General features: G+C 35.5%; 2 protein-coding genes across 3 annotated transcripts in view; one reads left to right on the top strand and one right to left on the bottom strand.

Annotated features, from left to right (window-relative positions):
- Positions 1–1,348: 1,348 nt before the first annotated feature.
- GLO1 (glyoxalase I) lies at positions 1,349–7,094 on the bottom strand. Its single transcript, XM_031594132.2, has 6 exons — positions 6,920–7,094; positions 6,352–6,434; positions 5,577–5,717; positions 4,718–4,785; positions 3,574–3,663; positions 1,349–2,466 (listed from the first exon to the last, which is right to left on the bottom strand). Exons 1-6 carry the CDS (start codon positions 6,989–6,991, stop codon positions 2,378–2,380), a joined length of 543 nt encoding a protein of 180 aa, XP_031449992.1. The 5' UTR covers positions 6,992–7,094; the 3' UTR covers positions 1,349–2,377.
- Positions 7,095–7,222: 128 nt separating this feature from the next.
- The window catches only part of DNAH8 (dynein axonemal heavy chain 8), a 121,323-nt gene continuing 113,615 nt past the window's right edge, over positions 7,223–14,930 (top strand). Inside the window, exons 1-8 of one of the 2 annotated variants that reach the window (XM_031594121.2) lie at positions 7,223–8,326; positions 8,405–8,498; positions 9,786–10,074; positions 10,796–10,930; positions 12,050–12,134; positions 12,845–12,993; positions 13,684–13,873; positions 14,292–14,455. In XM_031594121.2, coding sequence (XP_031449981.2) covers positions 9,787–10,074; positions 10,796–10,930; positions 12,050–12,134; positions 12,845–12,993; positions 13,684–13,873; positions 14,292–14,455 — 1,011 coding nt within the window. In that variant the 5' untranslated portion in view covers positions 7,223–8,326; positions 8,405–8,498; position 9,786. Of the gene's footprint in view, positions 8,499–9,785; positions 10,075–10,795; positions 10,931–12,049; positions 12,135–12,844; positions 12,994–13,683; positions 13,874–14,291; positions 14,456–14,930 lie in introns of both variants that reach the window. The other variant, XM_090135209.1, reaches the window with a different exon arrangement.

Genomic DNA, 14,930 nt, shown 5'->3' with positions numbered 1-14,930 from the left:
TCTCATTTCATTGCTATAGCTCTCCTTCTTGGCTCTACTCACATCCAAGGAGCGCCTAACTTCGAAAGATATCACACTAAAGCTATACAACAATAGTCTTCAGTTTAGAATTTTCTTAATTGCTGCTTTAAGATAGCATGAAATATCGTGTATGTCTTTTTTGAAGTAAGGTGAGGTTTCCTAAGTCACCTGAGCTGAACATCCACTAAAGGGATCAGTCTTATTTACTTGTTCGGGAAACTGAGAAGCCTTGAAATCCTTAATTTCTGCTTAACAAACCTGGCATAAAGCTGACTCAGCATTTAAGAACCATCAATTTTTTGAGTTAAAGTAGACTGCCAAGGGCTAGACAACATTAGAAGTGCCACATCTAGGAGGAAGTTGGCTGAGATTGTGTAGTGCAGCTGTTAAAACTGCTCAGTTTCTCAGATCTTGCTATAAACAGCTGTAACTACATCCTCCCTATCATAATGACCTAGCATACAAGGGAATCATCAACTACACGGAGACAAGACAGAGGATAGACTAGGTATTCTAGAAATATAGAATGGCACACAGAATGCAAACATGAGCTAGTTACAGAAAACAGCACGGTGTTAGAAATTGAAAGACAAGACTGTATATGCATTACACCTATAAGGCACATCTACAGGACAGTACATGTTTAAGTAGAGACCACCCAGAAAATAATACACAAAATTTAATTTGAAGTATGTAGTTGCTTTTATGAAGAGTTGCTTCATAAATCAAAAACAGATGATCTTCTGAGTTACTGCTTGTACCTTCCAATAAATCCATGGTTGTCTGTACATCTGTAGGGGGCTTTAATCGGGCAATTGATTTCATTTTCACACTGCTTTTCCACACCTGTACAAGCTCAGTGGAAGCACGTAGCATGTTTTATTTATTTCCAAATGGAAACAATATCTTGCTTTAACTTTATTGATTCTTTAAATGGAACTTTGTAAAATTACTCAATTTAAAAGGTCTGTTGTTAAGCTGAGGTGTCTGGAAAATCCTTAATTCTGTACAAGGAGACAGGACAATAATACTTAATATTTGTCATTAGTATCTACATTAGCACAGTAGAAATTAAATCCAATACTTTCTACACTTCTTTTAACTGAATAGCTAGGGAGTTACTGAACAAGTTAATGAAAACTCTGCACATTATCATTAAGCATCCTGCTAATCAAGCTATCTTCACTTCTGGATTCCCAATAAATATTATATCCTGCATGACCAGGTTACTTCCCAAGAAAAAAAAAAATCCATGAACCAAAACAAAGTGTTTTGTTTACCTAGGATTCAAGAATTAGCAAAGATACATGTCATACTGCTTTAAAAATGACTTTTCATCAATGCTTTATTTCAAAGTGGATTGCAATGCCATCTCACTATCCAATAGTCACATAACTGAACTCAACAGGAGTTACGTGCTACTAGGAAAGATCACAACAAAACAGTGCAGAGAAAAATTTGCTTTGGTTTTGTTAACCAAAACTCAACAAGTTTTCCACTCTTCATACAAATATACAAGTATAATTTCAGTAACCATTACTGACTTTGAAGGGGCAGATCAAAATGCCTACTAGTAGGAAGCTATTTTAGATATTCTTTTTCATTACATTCCTAAAACAAAGTTGTATGGAGCCTGTAAGTGGAATGCAGCCCAGACCTGCTTCAAAACATAAATTATGAACAAGTTCCTTCTAGTGTTGGAAGAGACAAGAAGGGCCACTGTCAGTTCAAATCTATGAGATCTCTTATGTTGTCTGGCAATCAGCAGCCAAAAGTTTAAATACTGAATTCTTCCTGCTGGACTAATTTACTGCCTCTCCGAGGTTTCTTATTCTGGGCAAAGCTTTTTAAGTCTGGTCAATAAGGGGTTTTGCTTGGCATAATGTAAGTAAGACTTTCACAAATACGCTGCTACTCAAGTAAGAAGTCTGATATTTTATTTTCTAGTATACAGGGAAGTGCACAAAGCCTTCAGGATATCCTCTGACTTCATAAAAAAAAAATATACATTATATATGCTCCTTGCTGAAGTTCATCAGCAATAATGCAGGATCTAAGTAGTGTGAGATGAAATAAACTTCTGGTCATATATCTTAGCGAGTTTAGTGAAACTAAAGGCAGAGTCTGTTTAAGAGCGGAGTACGTACTTGTGCTCTTAAAAAGATGGGTGAGGATTCCTAACTGGGAACAAACTGCAGTGGCATTACAGGAGAACAGGAGACCTCAGGACAATTTTAGAAGAAAATCTGAACATAATTGATTCCTCTCCATTAAGCAAGAATTTCACAAGTACTGTTATAGATTTTCTCCAAGGAACTAAAAGTTTGTATCTCTTATATAGTATATTTCCTTTGATCTAAGTAAGAGTCACCATATGGTTAGGATTCAAAATTTCAATCCAGTAGCCATCAGGATCCTGAACAAATGCAAGTCCTTTCATTTTACCTATTAGGAAAAAAAAAGAAATGATGAACACAAGGATAAAGGTAAGGCCATATGACTAAATCTTAACATCAAATGCAATTACTTTCAATTTTTTTTTTCCTTTTGTATGAGTATTAATTCAGCGTTAGGCAGCTACTTCTGAAAACATCCAAATTAGTGTCTGATCACAACTAGGCGTTTGTGTGCTAAATTGTTAACCTGATACTTAAAGCTGTATTTAAAGTCATTGTGAAATCCTGTCTTTTGTTGATTTAATTATTTTTTTTTAAGCCCTGCAAGTGTTCATCCCTTAGTTTTGGAAAAGTATTTTTGTGTTCCAGGATGTTTTGGCATGTTTTGCTAAACTGTTCTGTCAGTATAAAGTTCTTTGTTCCTCAGTCCTGTTCATTTCTGCCTACACAGTGAAGTTTCATGCTTTACTAGTTTTTATTTGGTTGTTCCCCACTCCCAATCTGGTTTACAGTACACATTTGCATTACTGTTTGAGATAGAAGTGCAGTGCAGGAATGTTTTAAACTGTTGGAAAAAATATTCTTTGCAAAAATAGAGTCCCCCAAAATATTCTTCAACAGTGAATCATGACAGCACAGCTTAACATTTTATATTAGAGAGCCACACAGTTTCAATTTTACTTGCCCTATTACCTGTTTACTGTAACAGAAAAATGTTAATTATTATTATATTTTAGTTATAAAAACTTCTGAGAGAACAGCAGCTGTGATTCAGTAATGCATGGAAAAAAAAAAATACCATGAACTTTGTCATCCAGCTCCACTAACAATAGATGTCAAAGATGATGAGGTTCTGGATTTAACATTTGCTGCATCAGTTTAAATTCCTGATGTTAAAAACAGCTTTCACGGTTTTTTTTGTTTTGTTTTGTTGTTTTTTTTTTTTCTTTTGCTATAAACAGACAAGACGATTCTGCATTGTCAGTTTTGTAAGAGGGAGTGAGGTTAGTAGGTTCACATCCTAAGGAATGACAACTATAGAAATGTATCACTGACCTGTCCAGTACAAAAATCTACCAGGCACAATATATTAAAAACAAACAAAAAACAGAAAAAGACAAAAAAAAAAAGACTTGCATTTCTGTCTAAGACTTACCATCATCTGGTTTCTTCACAAATTTCACTCCTAGTTCTTCGAACCTCTTACAAGCTTTATTGACATCAGGGACAGCAATTCCAATGTGTCCTGCAAAACAGGGTAAAAACAGTATGGTATGCTAAGTATTTCTATGCATTTGAGAAAAAAAGTTTGCTCAGCATTTCATCTTGTGCAATAAGTTCACATATTTGTACAAGAGACATGACAAACTCAAGAAAATTATTTCTTACAGAAAGAAAAGCATTTCAGATCTTAACAGTATCCTCCTTGACAAAATTGGCTTTTTAATAATGATTTTAAAACAGGAATTTTACAGTTACAATAGCTCATGTTATTTGGATGAGAAGATTATTTCTTCCTACTCCAGATAAGTTACTCAAACTATTTTATCCATGTTGCCTTTCTAAAGACACATCTACATAACAGGATTTTGTTGCATTTGCTTAGTTCAACAGTACACAGCATTTATTATTAATGCTGTATTTGTAGATACTAACAGCAGCACCATGCAAGGCCTGAACTTACAGATAACTTCAGTTTTATATGTCAAGTGGCTATATTGAGTACGAGACTTATTTCACATACAAGTGACCTTTCAGGCACTCAAAATATCCAGTTGAGCCACTTGAATGCTATCCTTGGTGCTACAGATAAATTCTCCTTCTAATTCAAAAGCGGTAACCGGTGCATTATAAAATAGGAATTTAAAAATCAATCTGAGTATCATTATAATCAATATGCAAGAGCAATTATTGAACTTCACTGAGTGGTTAGTATTAAAATGTGTTAAATTAAAAAATTAGGTTTATAACAAGTGTAACTGTGGTTCTTTACTCCGAAACACGTTTACCTATTGTCATGATCTTCCATGCATACATGGGACGAAGTAAAATAAAGACGCTAGTAGTACTTATACTTCAAGTAACTTATTAGAAAGGTCTTTTCATCTACACAAGTTTTAAAAGTTTACAAAGCCCCCATAAAATAAAGCCTACAACATACTTAACCTTTGCATTGATTTCATACAGATGTTTATAAAGAGAAAACTGAGTCTCCATTTTTCCTAATACACGAGTAAAATTGTAATCAACGCACAGTAAAACAAAACGTAAGAACAACATGCACTAAACAAAAAACCTACCAAATCCTCGGGGATCTGAATTGCCATTATGATAGGACTGCTTTTCATCATTTTCAGTGCCCCAGTTGCTGTGAGAAATAATCATTACACATTGAAGAAAAACATCAAAATCAATTCCTTAGTGTTTAGCTTCCTCAGAAGGCAATTTGTTTGTTCTAAAAACCAGAGAACTTCAATTGTTGACTACATTCATTAAACTATCAAAACTTTCCCTTAACACAGGTCCTGAAAATAGCCCTGATGTCTGCTTTGAAGACTAATTAGGTCAAATTCATACCCTACTTTAGTACTCATGTTCCTTATTTGAATAAGTCTGAGAAACGCTCCTACCTCATCCAGATTGGAAGGATGGCTGTGATGCATGAGTCAGTTTACATATTAATCTAGATGCAGAACAGTGAAGAAAGCTAAGCACGATAGCATGGTATTTGTGAGAGTATCTCTATCTCCACACTTAACTATAATCATTAGTATTAATAAGATTGTCCAGTTCATATGAAGTGTTTTGACTTAATACCTCTTTAGGGAAGATATCAAAAGCAATAGTTAATCCATTACTTCAGAGGCAACTTCAGAGGATACAGAAGTAGTTTTAACTACATCACTTTTGCCTCAATCCCATTGATTCCCTACCCAGAGCAAACACAATTTGGTATTTATATAATACTGTTCACTTTGTAGTAGCTCTGGAAAGAGAAACTTGCCAAGTATCTAAGATCTCAGCCATATTTTAAGGCTTATTGTATAACAGTAAAGATGTTTCTACAGAAATTACTACATTTCTTTTCAATTCAATGAGATGAAAACTCATCTGCTTCCTTCATATGCTGTTGTCATCTCTTATTGTATTAGTACTTACTGTGTCAGTTCAAGTGTAGCTTTTCTGGAGAAGGTCCAAGATGTTCTCTCAGCTTTATCTTTTGGGATATCGTTTTTATCTTCATAACCCAGGAAATACAGTGAGAACTTCATAGGAGGAAAGTCAAATTTTTGAAGCAGTCTACATGGCAAAAATTATTTCGAAACAGTAACTAGAAAAGATAACCACACAGCCTGAAAATACAAGTTGTTTCCCCTGTGGAGAATTACAGCTGTGATTTTTATCTGATTCCACATCTTAAAATAGCTACATTTTGAATTCTCAAATAGAAACATTCCAGCACACATTATAAACCTATAAAAGCTAGAAGAATCAGATGCTTATAGGCAATCAGTAACTGAACTGCAAAACCAGAACAAAGGTTCAAGTCTGAAGCTGCCATTTTGTTACTTGTACAGATTTACTCAGGAAGGACTAGGAGATAATTTAACTTCCAGGTTTACAGAAGTGATTCCTATTTAAAAGCATTATCACAAAAGTTACCAGTTGAGAGTAGAATCAGTGAGGTAAAAGCTGTACAAGTTGTACACTGATAATTAATGACCTACTTAAAAGAGGAGAAAAGAATTCTAGACAAAGCCACTTTTCATTCATTTGCAATTTAGGCATTCAATGTGCTGTGAAGTTCTCAGAGATTGGCAGGCAATCCAACTTGGCATTAACAGATAAGTATAACTACATCAACAGGACAAAAAAACTTTTCATAAAAATGAAGAAACACCCAAAGTTATTGTGGCATACAGCTTCCACTCACGTCATTCCAAGAACTCTTGTATAGAAATCCAGTGATTTCTTAGGGTCCTTTACTCTTAACATTGTCTGCTGAAATATAAAATCCTGGAGGGGGGAAAAAAGAAAAATATATACATATTTAATATACATCAAACAGAATTTAGTTGTGTGTCAACAAAGATATCAGTTTATAACAAAAATCAAACCCAGCAAGTCTAGAGGTAACAAATACAGTACTACATACAACGTAAATAACATTTTATTTTAGAATATTCCAAGTTGGAAGGGTCCCAAAGGATCACCAAGTCCAACTGCAGCACCACCCAAAAATCACACCACGTGGCTGAGAGCACCGTCCACATGCCTCTTGAACTCCAGCAGCCTGGTGCCATGACTACTACGTTGGGTGCCTGTACCCCATCGCAGCTACAGGACCCAGTACCACCCGAGTCGCCCGCACCCGGCCGGCCCCATACCGCCCCCCGGCCACCGCACGTCCGCACGCCAAAGGGGCGGCGGTGCTGGCGGTGTCGCCACAGCCTGCGCCGCCCGCAGCCTTAAGGCGCCCTGCTCGTCCCCACCCAGCCCACCTTCGTGCTGGGATCCGGCTCCGAGCAGGCACCATAAGCAGCCTCATCGCTCAAGCCGCTCGGTTCCGCCATGTTGGGAGCAGAGGGCAGCGCAAAGGCGCTGCTCCGCCCCGCAGCTGCTCAGTTGCGTGCAACGCGTCCTGCGCATCTAGGCGGCTGGCTAGCGCTTAAATGAAACACTGCTTCGCTTAGCGCTTCTTTCCAGCTGACAGCACTTTAAGGCGTTTTCACAGCCCGGTGTTATACCTTCATAAGTCTAAAAACACACCCAACGTGTGGCTTATTCCTTTGGGGAATTAGAGATGTCGGTTTGCACCTGTCTTGAATACTCAGCAAAATATTATTATCATCATTATTGTGGAAAGTGAAAGTGTTGTTTCTGCATTGAACATTGAAAAAGGGCAATTGATCTAAAGAATTAAGATGTAACATATCCTTAGAAATAGCTGATGCGGAAAGTAAGAATACCATATGCATATTAGTAACACATTTTAGAAACATAGTTACCAAATTACCTAACGAATTCTTTCTCACACAGCTGCAATAGATTTTAAATGTTCTAAACAATGTGGGTGTAGTATTCTGAAGTAGGAAACGTACTATAAGGTTGTTCATTAGACCAGCAGAAGTGAAATAATTTAACAAACTTTCAAGGAGTCAGGGCCTTTACACAAAGCAGAGCTGTGTGAATGTTAGGATGCCATAGGCAGGCTCCAAGATACTCCCCTCTATCCTCCTTCCCAGCTTATCTCTATGCAAGGACAGATGAATGACCAGAACAATGACTCTGTGTAAATGGGGGACAAATGTTAGGGGGGTAATTAAACAATTAAGAGGCTACGTTTATGTTTGTGTTGTAAAACAGACATCTGAAAGTTATGACCAAATGTTTGTTAAGAAAGCAATTGTTAGAAGGCAATTAACCAATTAAGATATTTGTTTTTGGGAGGCAAAGCTTTGTGTTTACTTGGTATTTGTATGATTAGTGAAGCGTCGTGAAAGAGTGTGAACCTGCAGTACTCAGCCAATGAGGAACCAGGGGAGAAAGAGAGAAGCGTCGGGCAGCAGGGGATAAAAGATGTAACACTGTTTTCTCTGTGTTCTTCTGCTTGCATGAGGCCCGCTACGGGCACTGTGAATAAAATTTGCTGTATCAGAGAAAACGTGGAAAATTATTTGGATATTTCCAACAATTATTATTATCATTAATAATAACAATTACACTTTCGTTAAGAAAAGCGGGACGGGACATAGCAGACGGTTGCCCCTCCGCTTTTACACCTTCTTCGACCGGGCAGCGCCGAGCCGAGCCCCGCGCGAGCAGCGCCGCAGCCGTTACGGGCGCGCTATAACGGCCAGCAGCGCAGCACCGCGCCGTGCCGCCCCGTCCCGGAGGCAGACGGGCTGGTAACGGCCGGTCGGGGAAGGCGCTGCAGCTACTGAGTAACACCGAGACTTATTTTTCTCGTCCTTCTCTCCTTCTAGTCCTCCTGCCACGTTGCTGCTGCTCTAAAAGGGTCAGGGGCAAAGCTGAGAGAGTCGTACACTTGTCAACGGACTGGGGGTGCTGGTGACTGAGGTAACAGTTGTTAGGAGTGATGTAGAATAAACCTTGAATTTGAGTTAGGAGGGGAAAGTTGAATGATTTTGTTATTTTATGCTATGTTTGAAGCGTATGTCCAAGGGCGTGATGGAAATCAGGGTAAGCAGCCAGCTGGAGCTCATGCTCTGACCTGACTGGCATGATCTTCTACCATACATCCTTACATCCATATAGTATGCTGGCTTTATCTGTGGTTGGCTGCCTTAAGGCCTCGTGAGAACTGCTGTGTAATCTGTGATATTTGTTTTAATCTTTGTGGTAGTAGTACTCTGAGTTACAATGGCATTTTCAACATTTTTATCTGTTACTCTGCATATTTATATAGGTTATGCACATATTTACCCATTCTAACGTTCCTGTGTAACTGAACAAGCTATTTTTAGAGGATAACATTAAACACAAGCTAAAGATTTCAGATATAGATATAATGATGGTGACAGTGCCTTAAAGATAGTTGTTCAGTCTGTGTGTAGAATGAGAAAACTGAATGAAGCATTTAATTATCTGTATATTCAAGAGCGTTATGATCTACTGAGTGGGACTGATGGCAGCTAGCAAATGCTAGTGGATAAATATGCCTCCCAGTACAAAGAAAGGGAGAGGGTATTTATATGATTCTTTATGACCCTGAATTACAGGCTTGGAATTCACAAACCAAACCTTTCTTGGGCTTTTGAGATAGTGAAATAGACAGGGGAAGAAAACAGCAGGGTTACTTTTCCTTAACAGCCAACTGCTTAGCAATCATGAATATACCTTGTTTTGTCTATTTAAGAAATCCTCACCTGGGAATTATTACTTTGCTAGTATTCTAGCCATCTTAGGTTACTCACAGAATTAAGAGGAAAGTCTGACTTTTTTATACTGTGGTGAAGAAGTCTTGATGTGCTCAACATCTAGGAACTTTTAATATACTGTATAAGACTTCATAAATCACTTCATGCAAAGAGTTCAGTCTGTATGAATTTTAGGGTGCAATCTTGTCTGTTAATTCTTACCATATCAACAACATGCTTTTAATGATGAAGATCTGATTTTTGTATTAATTTAAATGAAAATAAAACGTATTAAGTAGTGACATAGTAACAGTGTAGAAATTAAATACTTCCACTGAAGAAATACTATCCAACATCCTCCACCCTACATTTTATCTGAACTTGTGTGTGTTTAGGGTATCATGTATGGTGGGGCGTTCTGTATAAAGTTCACTATCTATATAAAAACACTATTTTTTTTTATTTTATTTTTTTTTACAAATTTCAGAATGGAGAATGTACAAGAAGATAATAATGAAAATTCCAACACTGGAGAAGATTCTGGGTCCAGTCATGTGGCAGCAGATAGTACTGAGCAAAATCTCACTACAGAGAATTCTGTGTCTGGCCCTGTTGCACCAGGGGATGCTGAAGACAAATCTGTTCACCATGCTCCACAAGTAGTAAACTCTTTCCCTTCCCAGGAATCTTTTATTCCTGTAACCCGAAGAATGTCTAGGCTTTACCGGAGCTCTGCTGGAGTTCTATCCATGCAAGAAATTTTAAAAGAAAAACAGGTTTAGTATTCAATATTAGGTTCTTTCTCAGATAATTAAATTCAGTTTAAAGGAATTGTTTGTCTTTTCCTTTTCTGTTTCCATTTCCTTTTTTTTTTTTTTTTTACTTTTTCATTCTCTTTCTCTCTTTCTTTCTCTCTTTCTTTTTAAATTATATTCAGTTTTCTTATTTCAGATAGAAAATGATGTGTGTATCTGTTTGTAATGTTTTCAATATTTTAAGATTTTGTTTTAAAGTTGTAGTGGAAGGTGGCCAAAGATATTCATTGAATAATTTACACTGAAGGAAAGCTGTACCCAGCTTGATTCCTGAAAATATTTATTGTCTGTAGATGTTTTAGCTTGATATTATTACTGATATAGGCTGGTTTAGCAATAGAGATCAGTATATTAATTTAAGGAACATTAATTAATTAATTAATTTAATAATTCAAAATATTTTTGTGAAAAACTAGTTAATATGGCACACAAATATGTTAAGATCTACTGTAGTATATTTAACATTTGTTTCCCCTTGCCATATCCTCTGTTTACTTCATGTTTTATAATAATCCATAGTAATTTGCTCTTTGGGTAGCCTCTGAAAGTACACATGCTTTTAAAGAGTAAAGCATTATGTACCTATAATACAAGACATTCAACCTTAGTTGTAAGTGAAGCAGCAGGATACAGTTATGATCAATTTGTGTATTTTCTGCTTGAAAGATATTTAATGTTTTAGGCTCGTTACAGAGAAGCAAGAGAAAACCGAAGAACAAAAATTGATGCTTTATATAAATACATATTTGAAGTTCTTAGCATCAGGCTAGGTCTAGACTTAACAACTGTGGAAGAATTGATTTTGGATGTCCCTTCGGTGAGTGCGTGAATCTGTTGAATTTCAATTATTAGTCAAAGTATGTAGCAGGTTATCCCTTTGATATGAAATGTTAACCATCATTTAGATCACTTCTACCAAAAAATGTGATTAATAAGGCATGCAGTTCATTTGGAATGATATCTGACTAAATAATTCAGCTTAGTTTCCTGGAAGATTTTCAGGTATTCCCTTGGTTCTTTATAGCAACTTTTTCTTATTTCTTACTTCAAGAAGAGCTTAATTATTGCTATTATTTTGACCTAGTGGATTCTAGTCATCTCCACCAAGTTTCGTTCTTTTCAGCCTAGCATTATTATATTCTAAAAATAATCATTTTTGTTTGTAAAGCAAGTCCTGATTGAAATGTCAAAGATAGTGCAAAAATAAGCAAAACTTCACAGAAATGTTTGAGGAAAAAAAAAAAAAAAAAAAAAGAATGTTTTTTAGTAAAAAATGAGAAGAATCCATTTCACTAATGTTGTTACATTTGGAAAGGCCTTTTATATAATTTCCAGTTTTGAGGTCTTCAGTTATTTGTAGATGTTCAAAGATGTTTCACAGTGCTTGAACAAACAGGAGCAATCGGCTAAACTGTTCTTTTAGTGTCAAAACTGAGCATCTATGTTTGTAAAATACAGCCCTTGTCATCTCTGACTGCATGACGTTTTTGTTGGTTAGAGATTAGACTTAGCCTTGAAAATTTAACCAGACGTCATCAACTGTGATTAGATGTGTTGTGTCATCAAGTTCAGTTCTTCTGATAAAGCTGAATATATATTCACAAAATTATTGTTCACTGTTTCTTTATTGATATTTACACATCATAAAACAGATATAATCTTTTCTATTATGCTTACACAACATTGAGGTACTTTAAGTTTTGTTGGTTAACTGACATTTTGTTTCTTTGCTGTTTATAAGTGGAATATAGTTTTAGGTCATCCTTACTTCATGTCAAATTGCTGTTCTGTACTAAGTTTGATTAACTCAGACACATAAGAACCCTTGGGATGATGTGTGTTGCTTTTTTTTGTTGTTTTTGTTGTTTTTCTCATAGAAAATAGTGATTTGAGTAACAAGTGTTTACATTTTTTTAAATTTGTTTTAATTTAACAGTTTGAAGAATTTGATTCATTTTTTGCCAAGGGAGGAAGTAAAGCATTGAAAATTTTCTATCAAGAAGGAGATGTACCAGGAATAGGTAACTTTTTAACATTAATACAGGCAGATGTAGTAATATCATCTACTGTTAAATTTACTGTTAGCCAGAATAAAAACTTGTTTTCATTTCAGAAGATGAAACTTATATCAATAGATTATCACATGGTAGGGTTAATAGTGAAAGTAATGCAATATGAGGAAAGCATGCAAAATGACGAAAAAATAAAATTCAGTTTACCAGAATAAATGTAATTCATTTTCTTTGAGTGCATATATATATATATTTGAACACTCCTATAATACTGCCTTACTTTATCCCACCATTTGCCTGTTTTCCATACCCTGCTTTTTCTACTTTTCCTTCTTCCTGCCTCACTCCTATCTAATTCCTTACTAATTCTTTACTTGTTTCCCTGTTGTTTTCTTGAGCATAATATCTTTGATAGGGTGAATGAGAATCAGCATATAATATATCTTAGCTATCAGGAAATTATAAGATGATGGACCTGAGCAAATTCCCTCTTCAATGCAGTGCAATACACTGAAATTGCTTTGTAAGGCATACATTCTGTGAGTAAGTTCAGCCATGGATTATTCCTTTTTTTTTTTTTTTTTTTTTAACCTTACACACAGAAGATGAAGGTAAGTGATTTTTGTGTTGCATTCTATTTCACTGTATTTCAAGCATTTTGTAATAAATAACTTAAAAAAAAAAAAAAAAAAAAGTGACATCTATGAAATTCTTTTCAGAATGTGGTCGGACAATTCCAGGAGTTACAAAAGGAAGTAAAATGATGCGATTTTATGTGAACAACACACTGGACAAATTAGTAGGACTATGCTTGTTTTTCGTTCGTCTTAAGAATGACAGCCATATAAAGGCAAAAAGTATACATGAGGTATTCTCTCATACAATTTTAAAAACAAAGAACTTTAAAAGCAGATAGTTTTGTTTCGTTATTTTATTCACTATTGTTATGTTACTAAATTTACTGGTAATTCCATATTTTTGAATGTTAAGTTGTATTGCACCATGCTCTTATCTTTGGGGAGACAACGAAGAGCTGTATTACTTCAGCAGGTACTCAGGATATGTGGTGAATTCTGTCTTGCAGGGCAGTTATTAAGGAAGCAGGCAGCATTTGGATTAGTTTATCATTCTCTCAATCAACCATTTTTTTTTTTATTATTTTTTTTTTTTTAGAAGGTAAAGCCACTAAGTACATTTTGGGTCTGACGAAACCCTAAGATAGAAGGACTCACATTTGCCTAGAAGACTTTATACATAGCAAATTACAGCAGAGAAAAAGTTTATTTCTCTCTCTTGTATCTTTGAATGTGTGAAATGCACGTTTATCTTAAGGAAGTTATGTAGCGTGAGATTTTCTGCTGTAGAACTATATGAGACAAATTATTAGATATGTGTGGAGTTGATTCTTATCAATCAACAGCGCACTTCTCGTTATGTTAAGATTTTCACGTGCAAAATCAGAATGCTTTTAATTAAAAAAAAAAAAAGGGGCTGAATTTGTAATACTGTTTCCATTCTAAGCTACTACATCACTAACAATTATTCTGTTACAATGCAGGATATATTCTTTTGTGTTTTGGATGCCACTGAAGGGCTCTTACGTGGTGTTAAGAACATGTTAGAAAAGATTTTTATCCCAGCTATCCTTGCAACAAAGAACTGGGGTGTTTTAAGTCAGAACAAACAGGATACAAAAGACAAACAGAATTTTGTGGAAAGTATTAGGAGATACCTTTCATTTCTTGAAGGTAAGCTTTGCATTTAGAATGCAATCAAATTAGAGGAATACTATTTAAGAATTTTCTTTTAAGCACAGTAGGACACAGGTAAGCAATGTACCTAAGTCTTCAAGGAAAAATGAAATTATCAAAAGCTTGCCTAATAAACATATGGGAGATTACTGATTGAGAAAATTATCTAGTGATAGATTACTTCTAAGGAGGAACACATGGGATTTAAAAGAAGAACTTTATGTTTTATGTAACTTCAGTAAAATGCCTATTATATCGAAACATTACGGTTTACAGATATGTATTCCAAAATGTAAATTGCTTATACTGGTAGAAACAAATTTTCAAGTCTTAACTGGTTCTGTATTGTAATTGCTTTCTTTCTTTCCTGCTTTCTTTCCTTCTTTTTCTTTTTCTAAAATTTGTTATTATTCAGGGACTATAATAAGTATTGAAGGAACTGTTGAGTTGAAAAAAATAGATCACATCAATTTTTCTAAACTCCAGTCCTTTGAAGAAGTAACAGCAGCAGCAGATAATCCTGATATGATTCACCAGTTAGAAGAAGTACTTATGATCTGGCATAGACAAATTGAAAGAGTAAGTTGTTTTAACTTATCTATCCAATATGAATTAGATACTTATAAATGATATATGAGACTTGCCTGAAGTTATTTTAAGGTTACATTTAGATTTGTGTCTGAGTATGCCTGCCAATTGCTTCTCCAGACAAGCAAAGATAAGATGGCACTCTGTTGGTCTGATCTTGCAGTCTGGTAAGAATACAAGTTTCTGAACTGTTAATATGCAAGTAGTAAGAAGGAGAGGATGAAGGATGCAGGAGTAATAATGATGGTATATACACATATACTGTATACACACTCATGGTGTATGAATTAGGTGCTATGTTTCTGCTAATTGTCAAGTTATAAGAGAGGTATCATTGTTAGAAAGATGTTTGACTTGGCCAAGTATAGCATATTTGATCTGGTGCTCCTATGCAAACCTTAGATGGTAACATCTCTGTTATCCAAGAAATTGCTGTCTAATGTTTCCAAGATAAAGCACAGAACTC

Source organism: Phasianus colchicus, chromosome 2, assembly GCF_987193195.1.
Source record: "Phasianus colchicus chromosome 2, bPhaCol1.hap1.1, whole genome shotgun sequence".
NCBI classification, from domain to species: domain Eukaryota; kingdom Metazoa; phylum Chordata; class Aves; order Galliformes; family Phasianidae; genus Phasianus; species Phasianus colchicus.
Note: the sequence above shows the minus strand (reverse complement) of the source record. Positions and strands in the feature narration are given on the sequence as shown.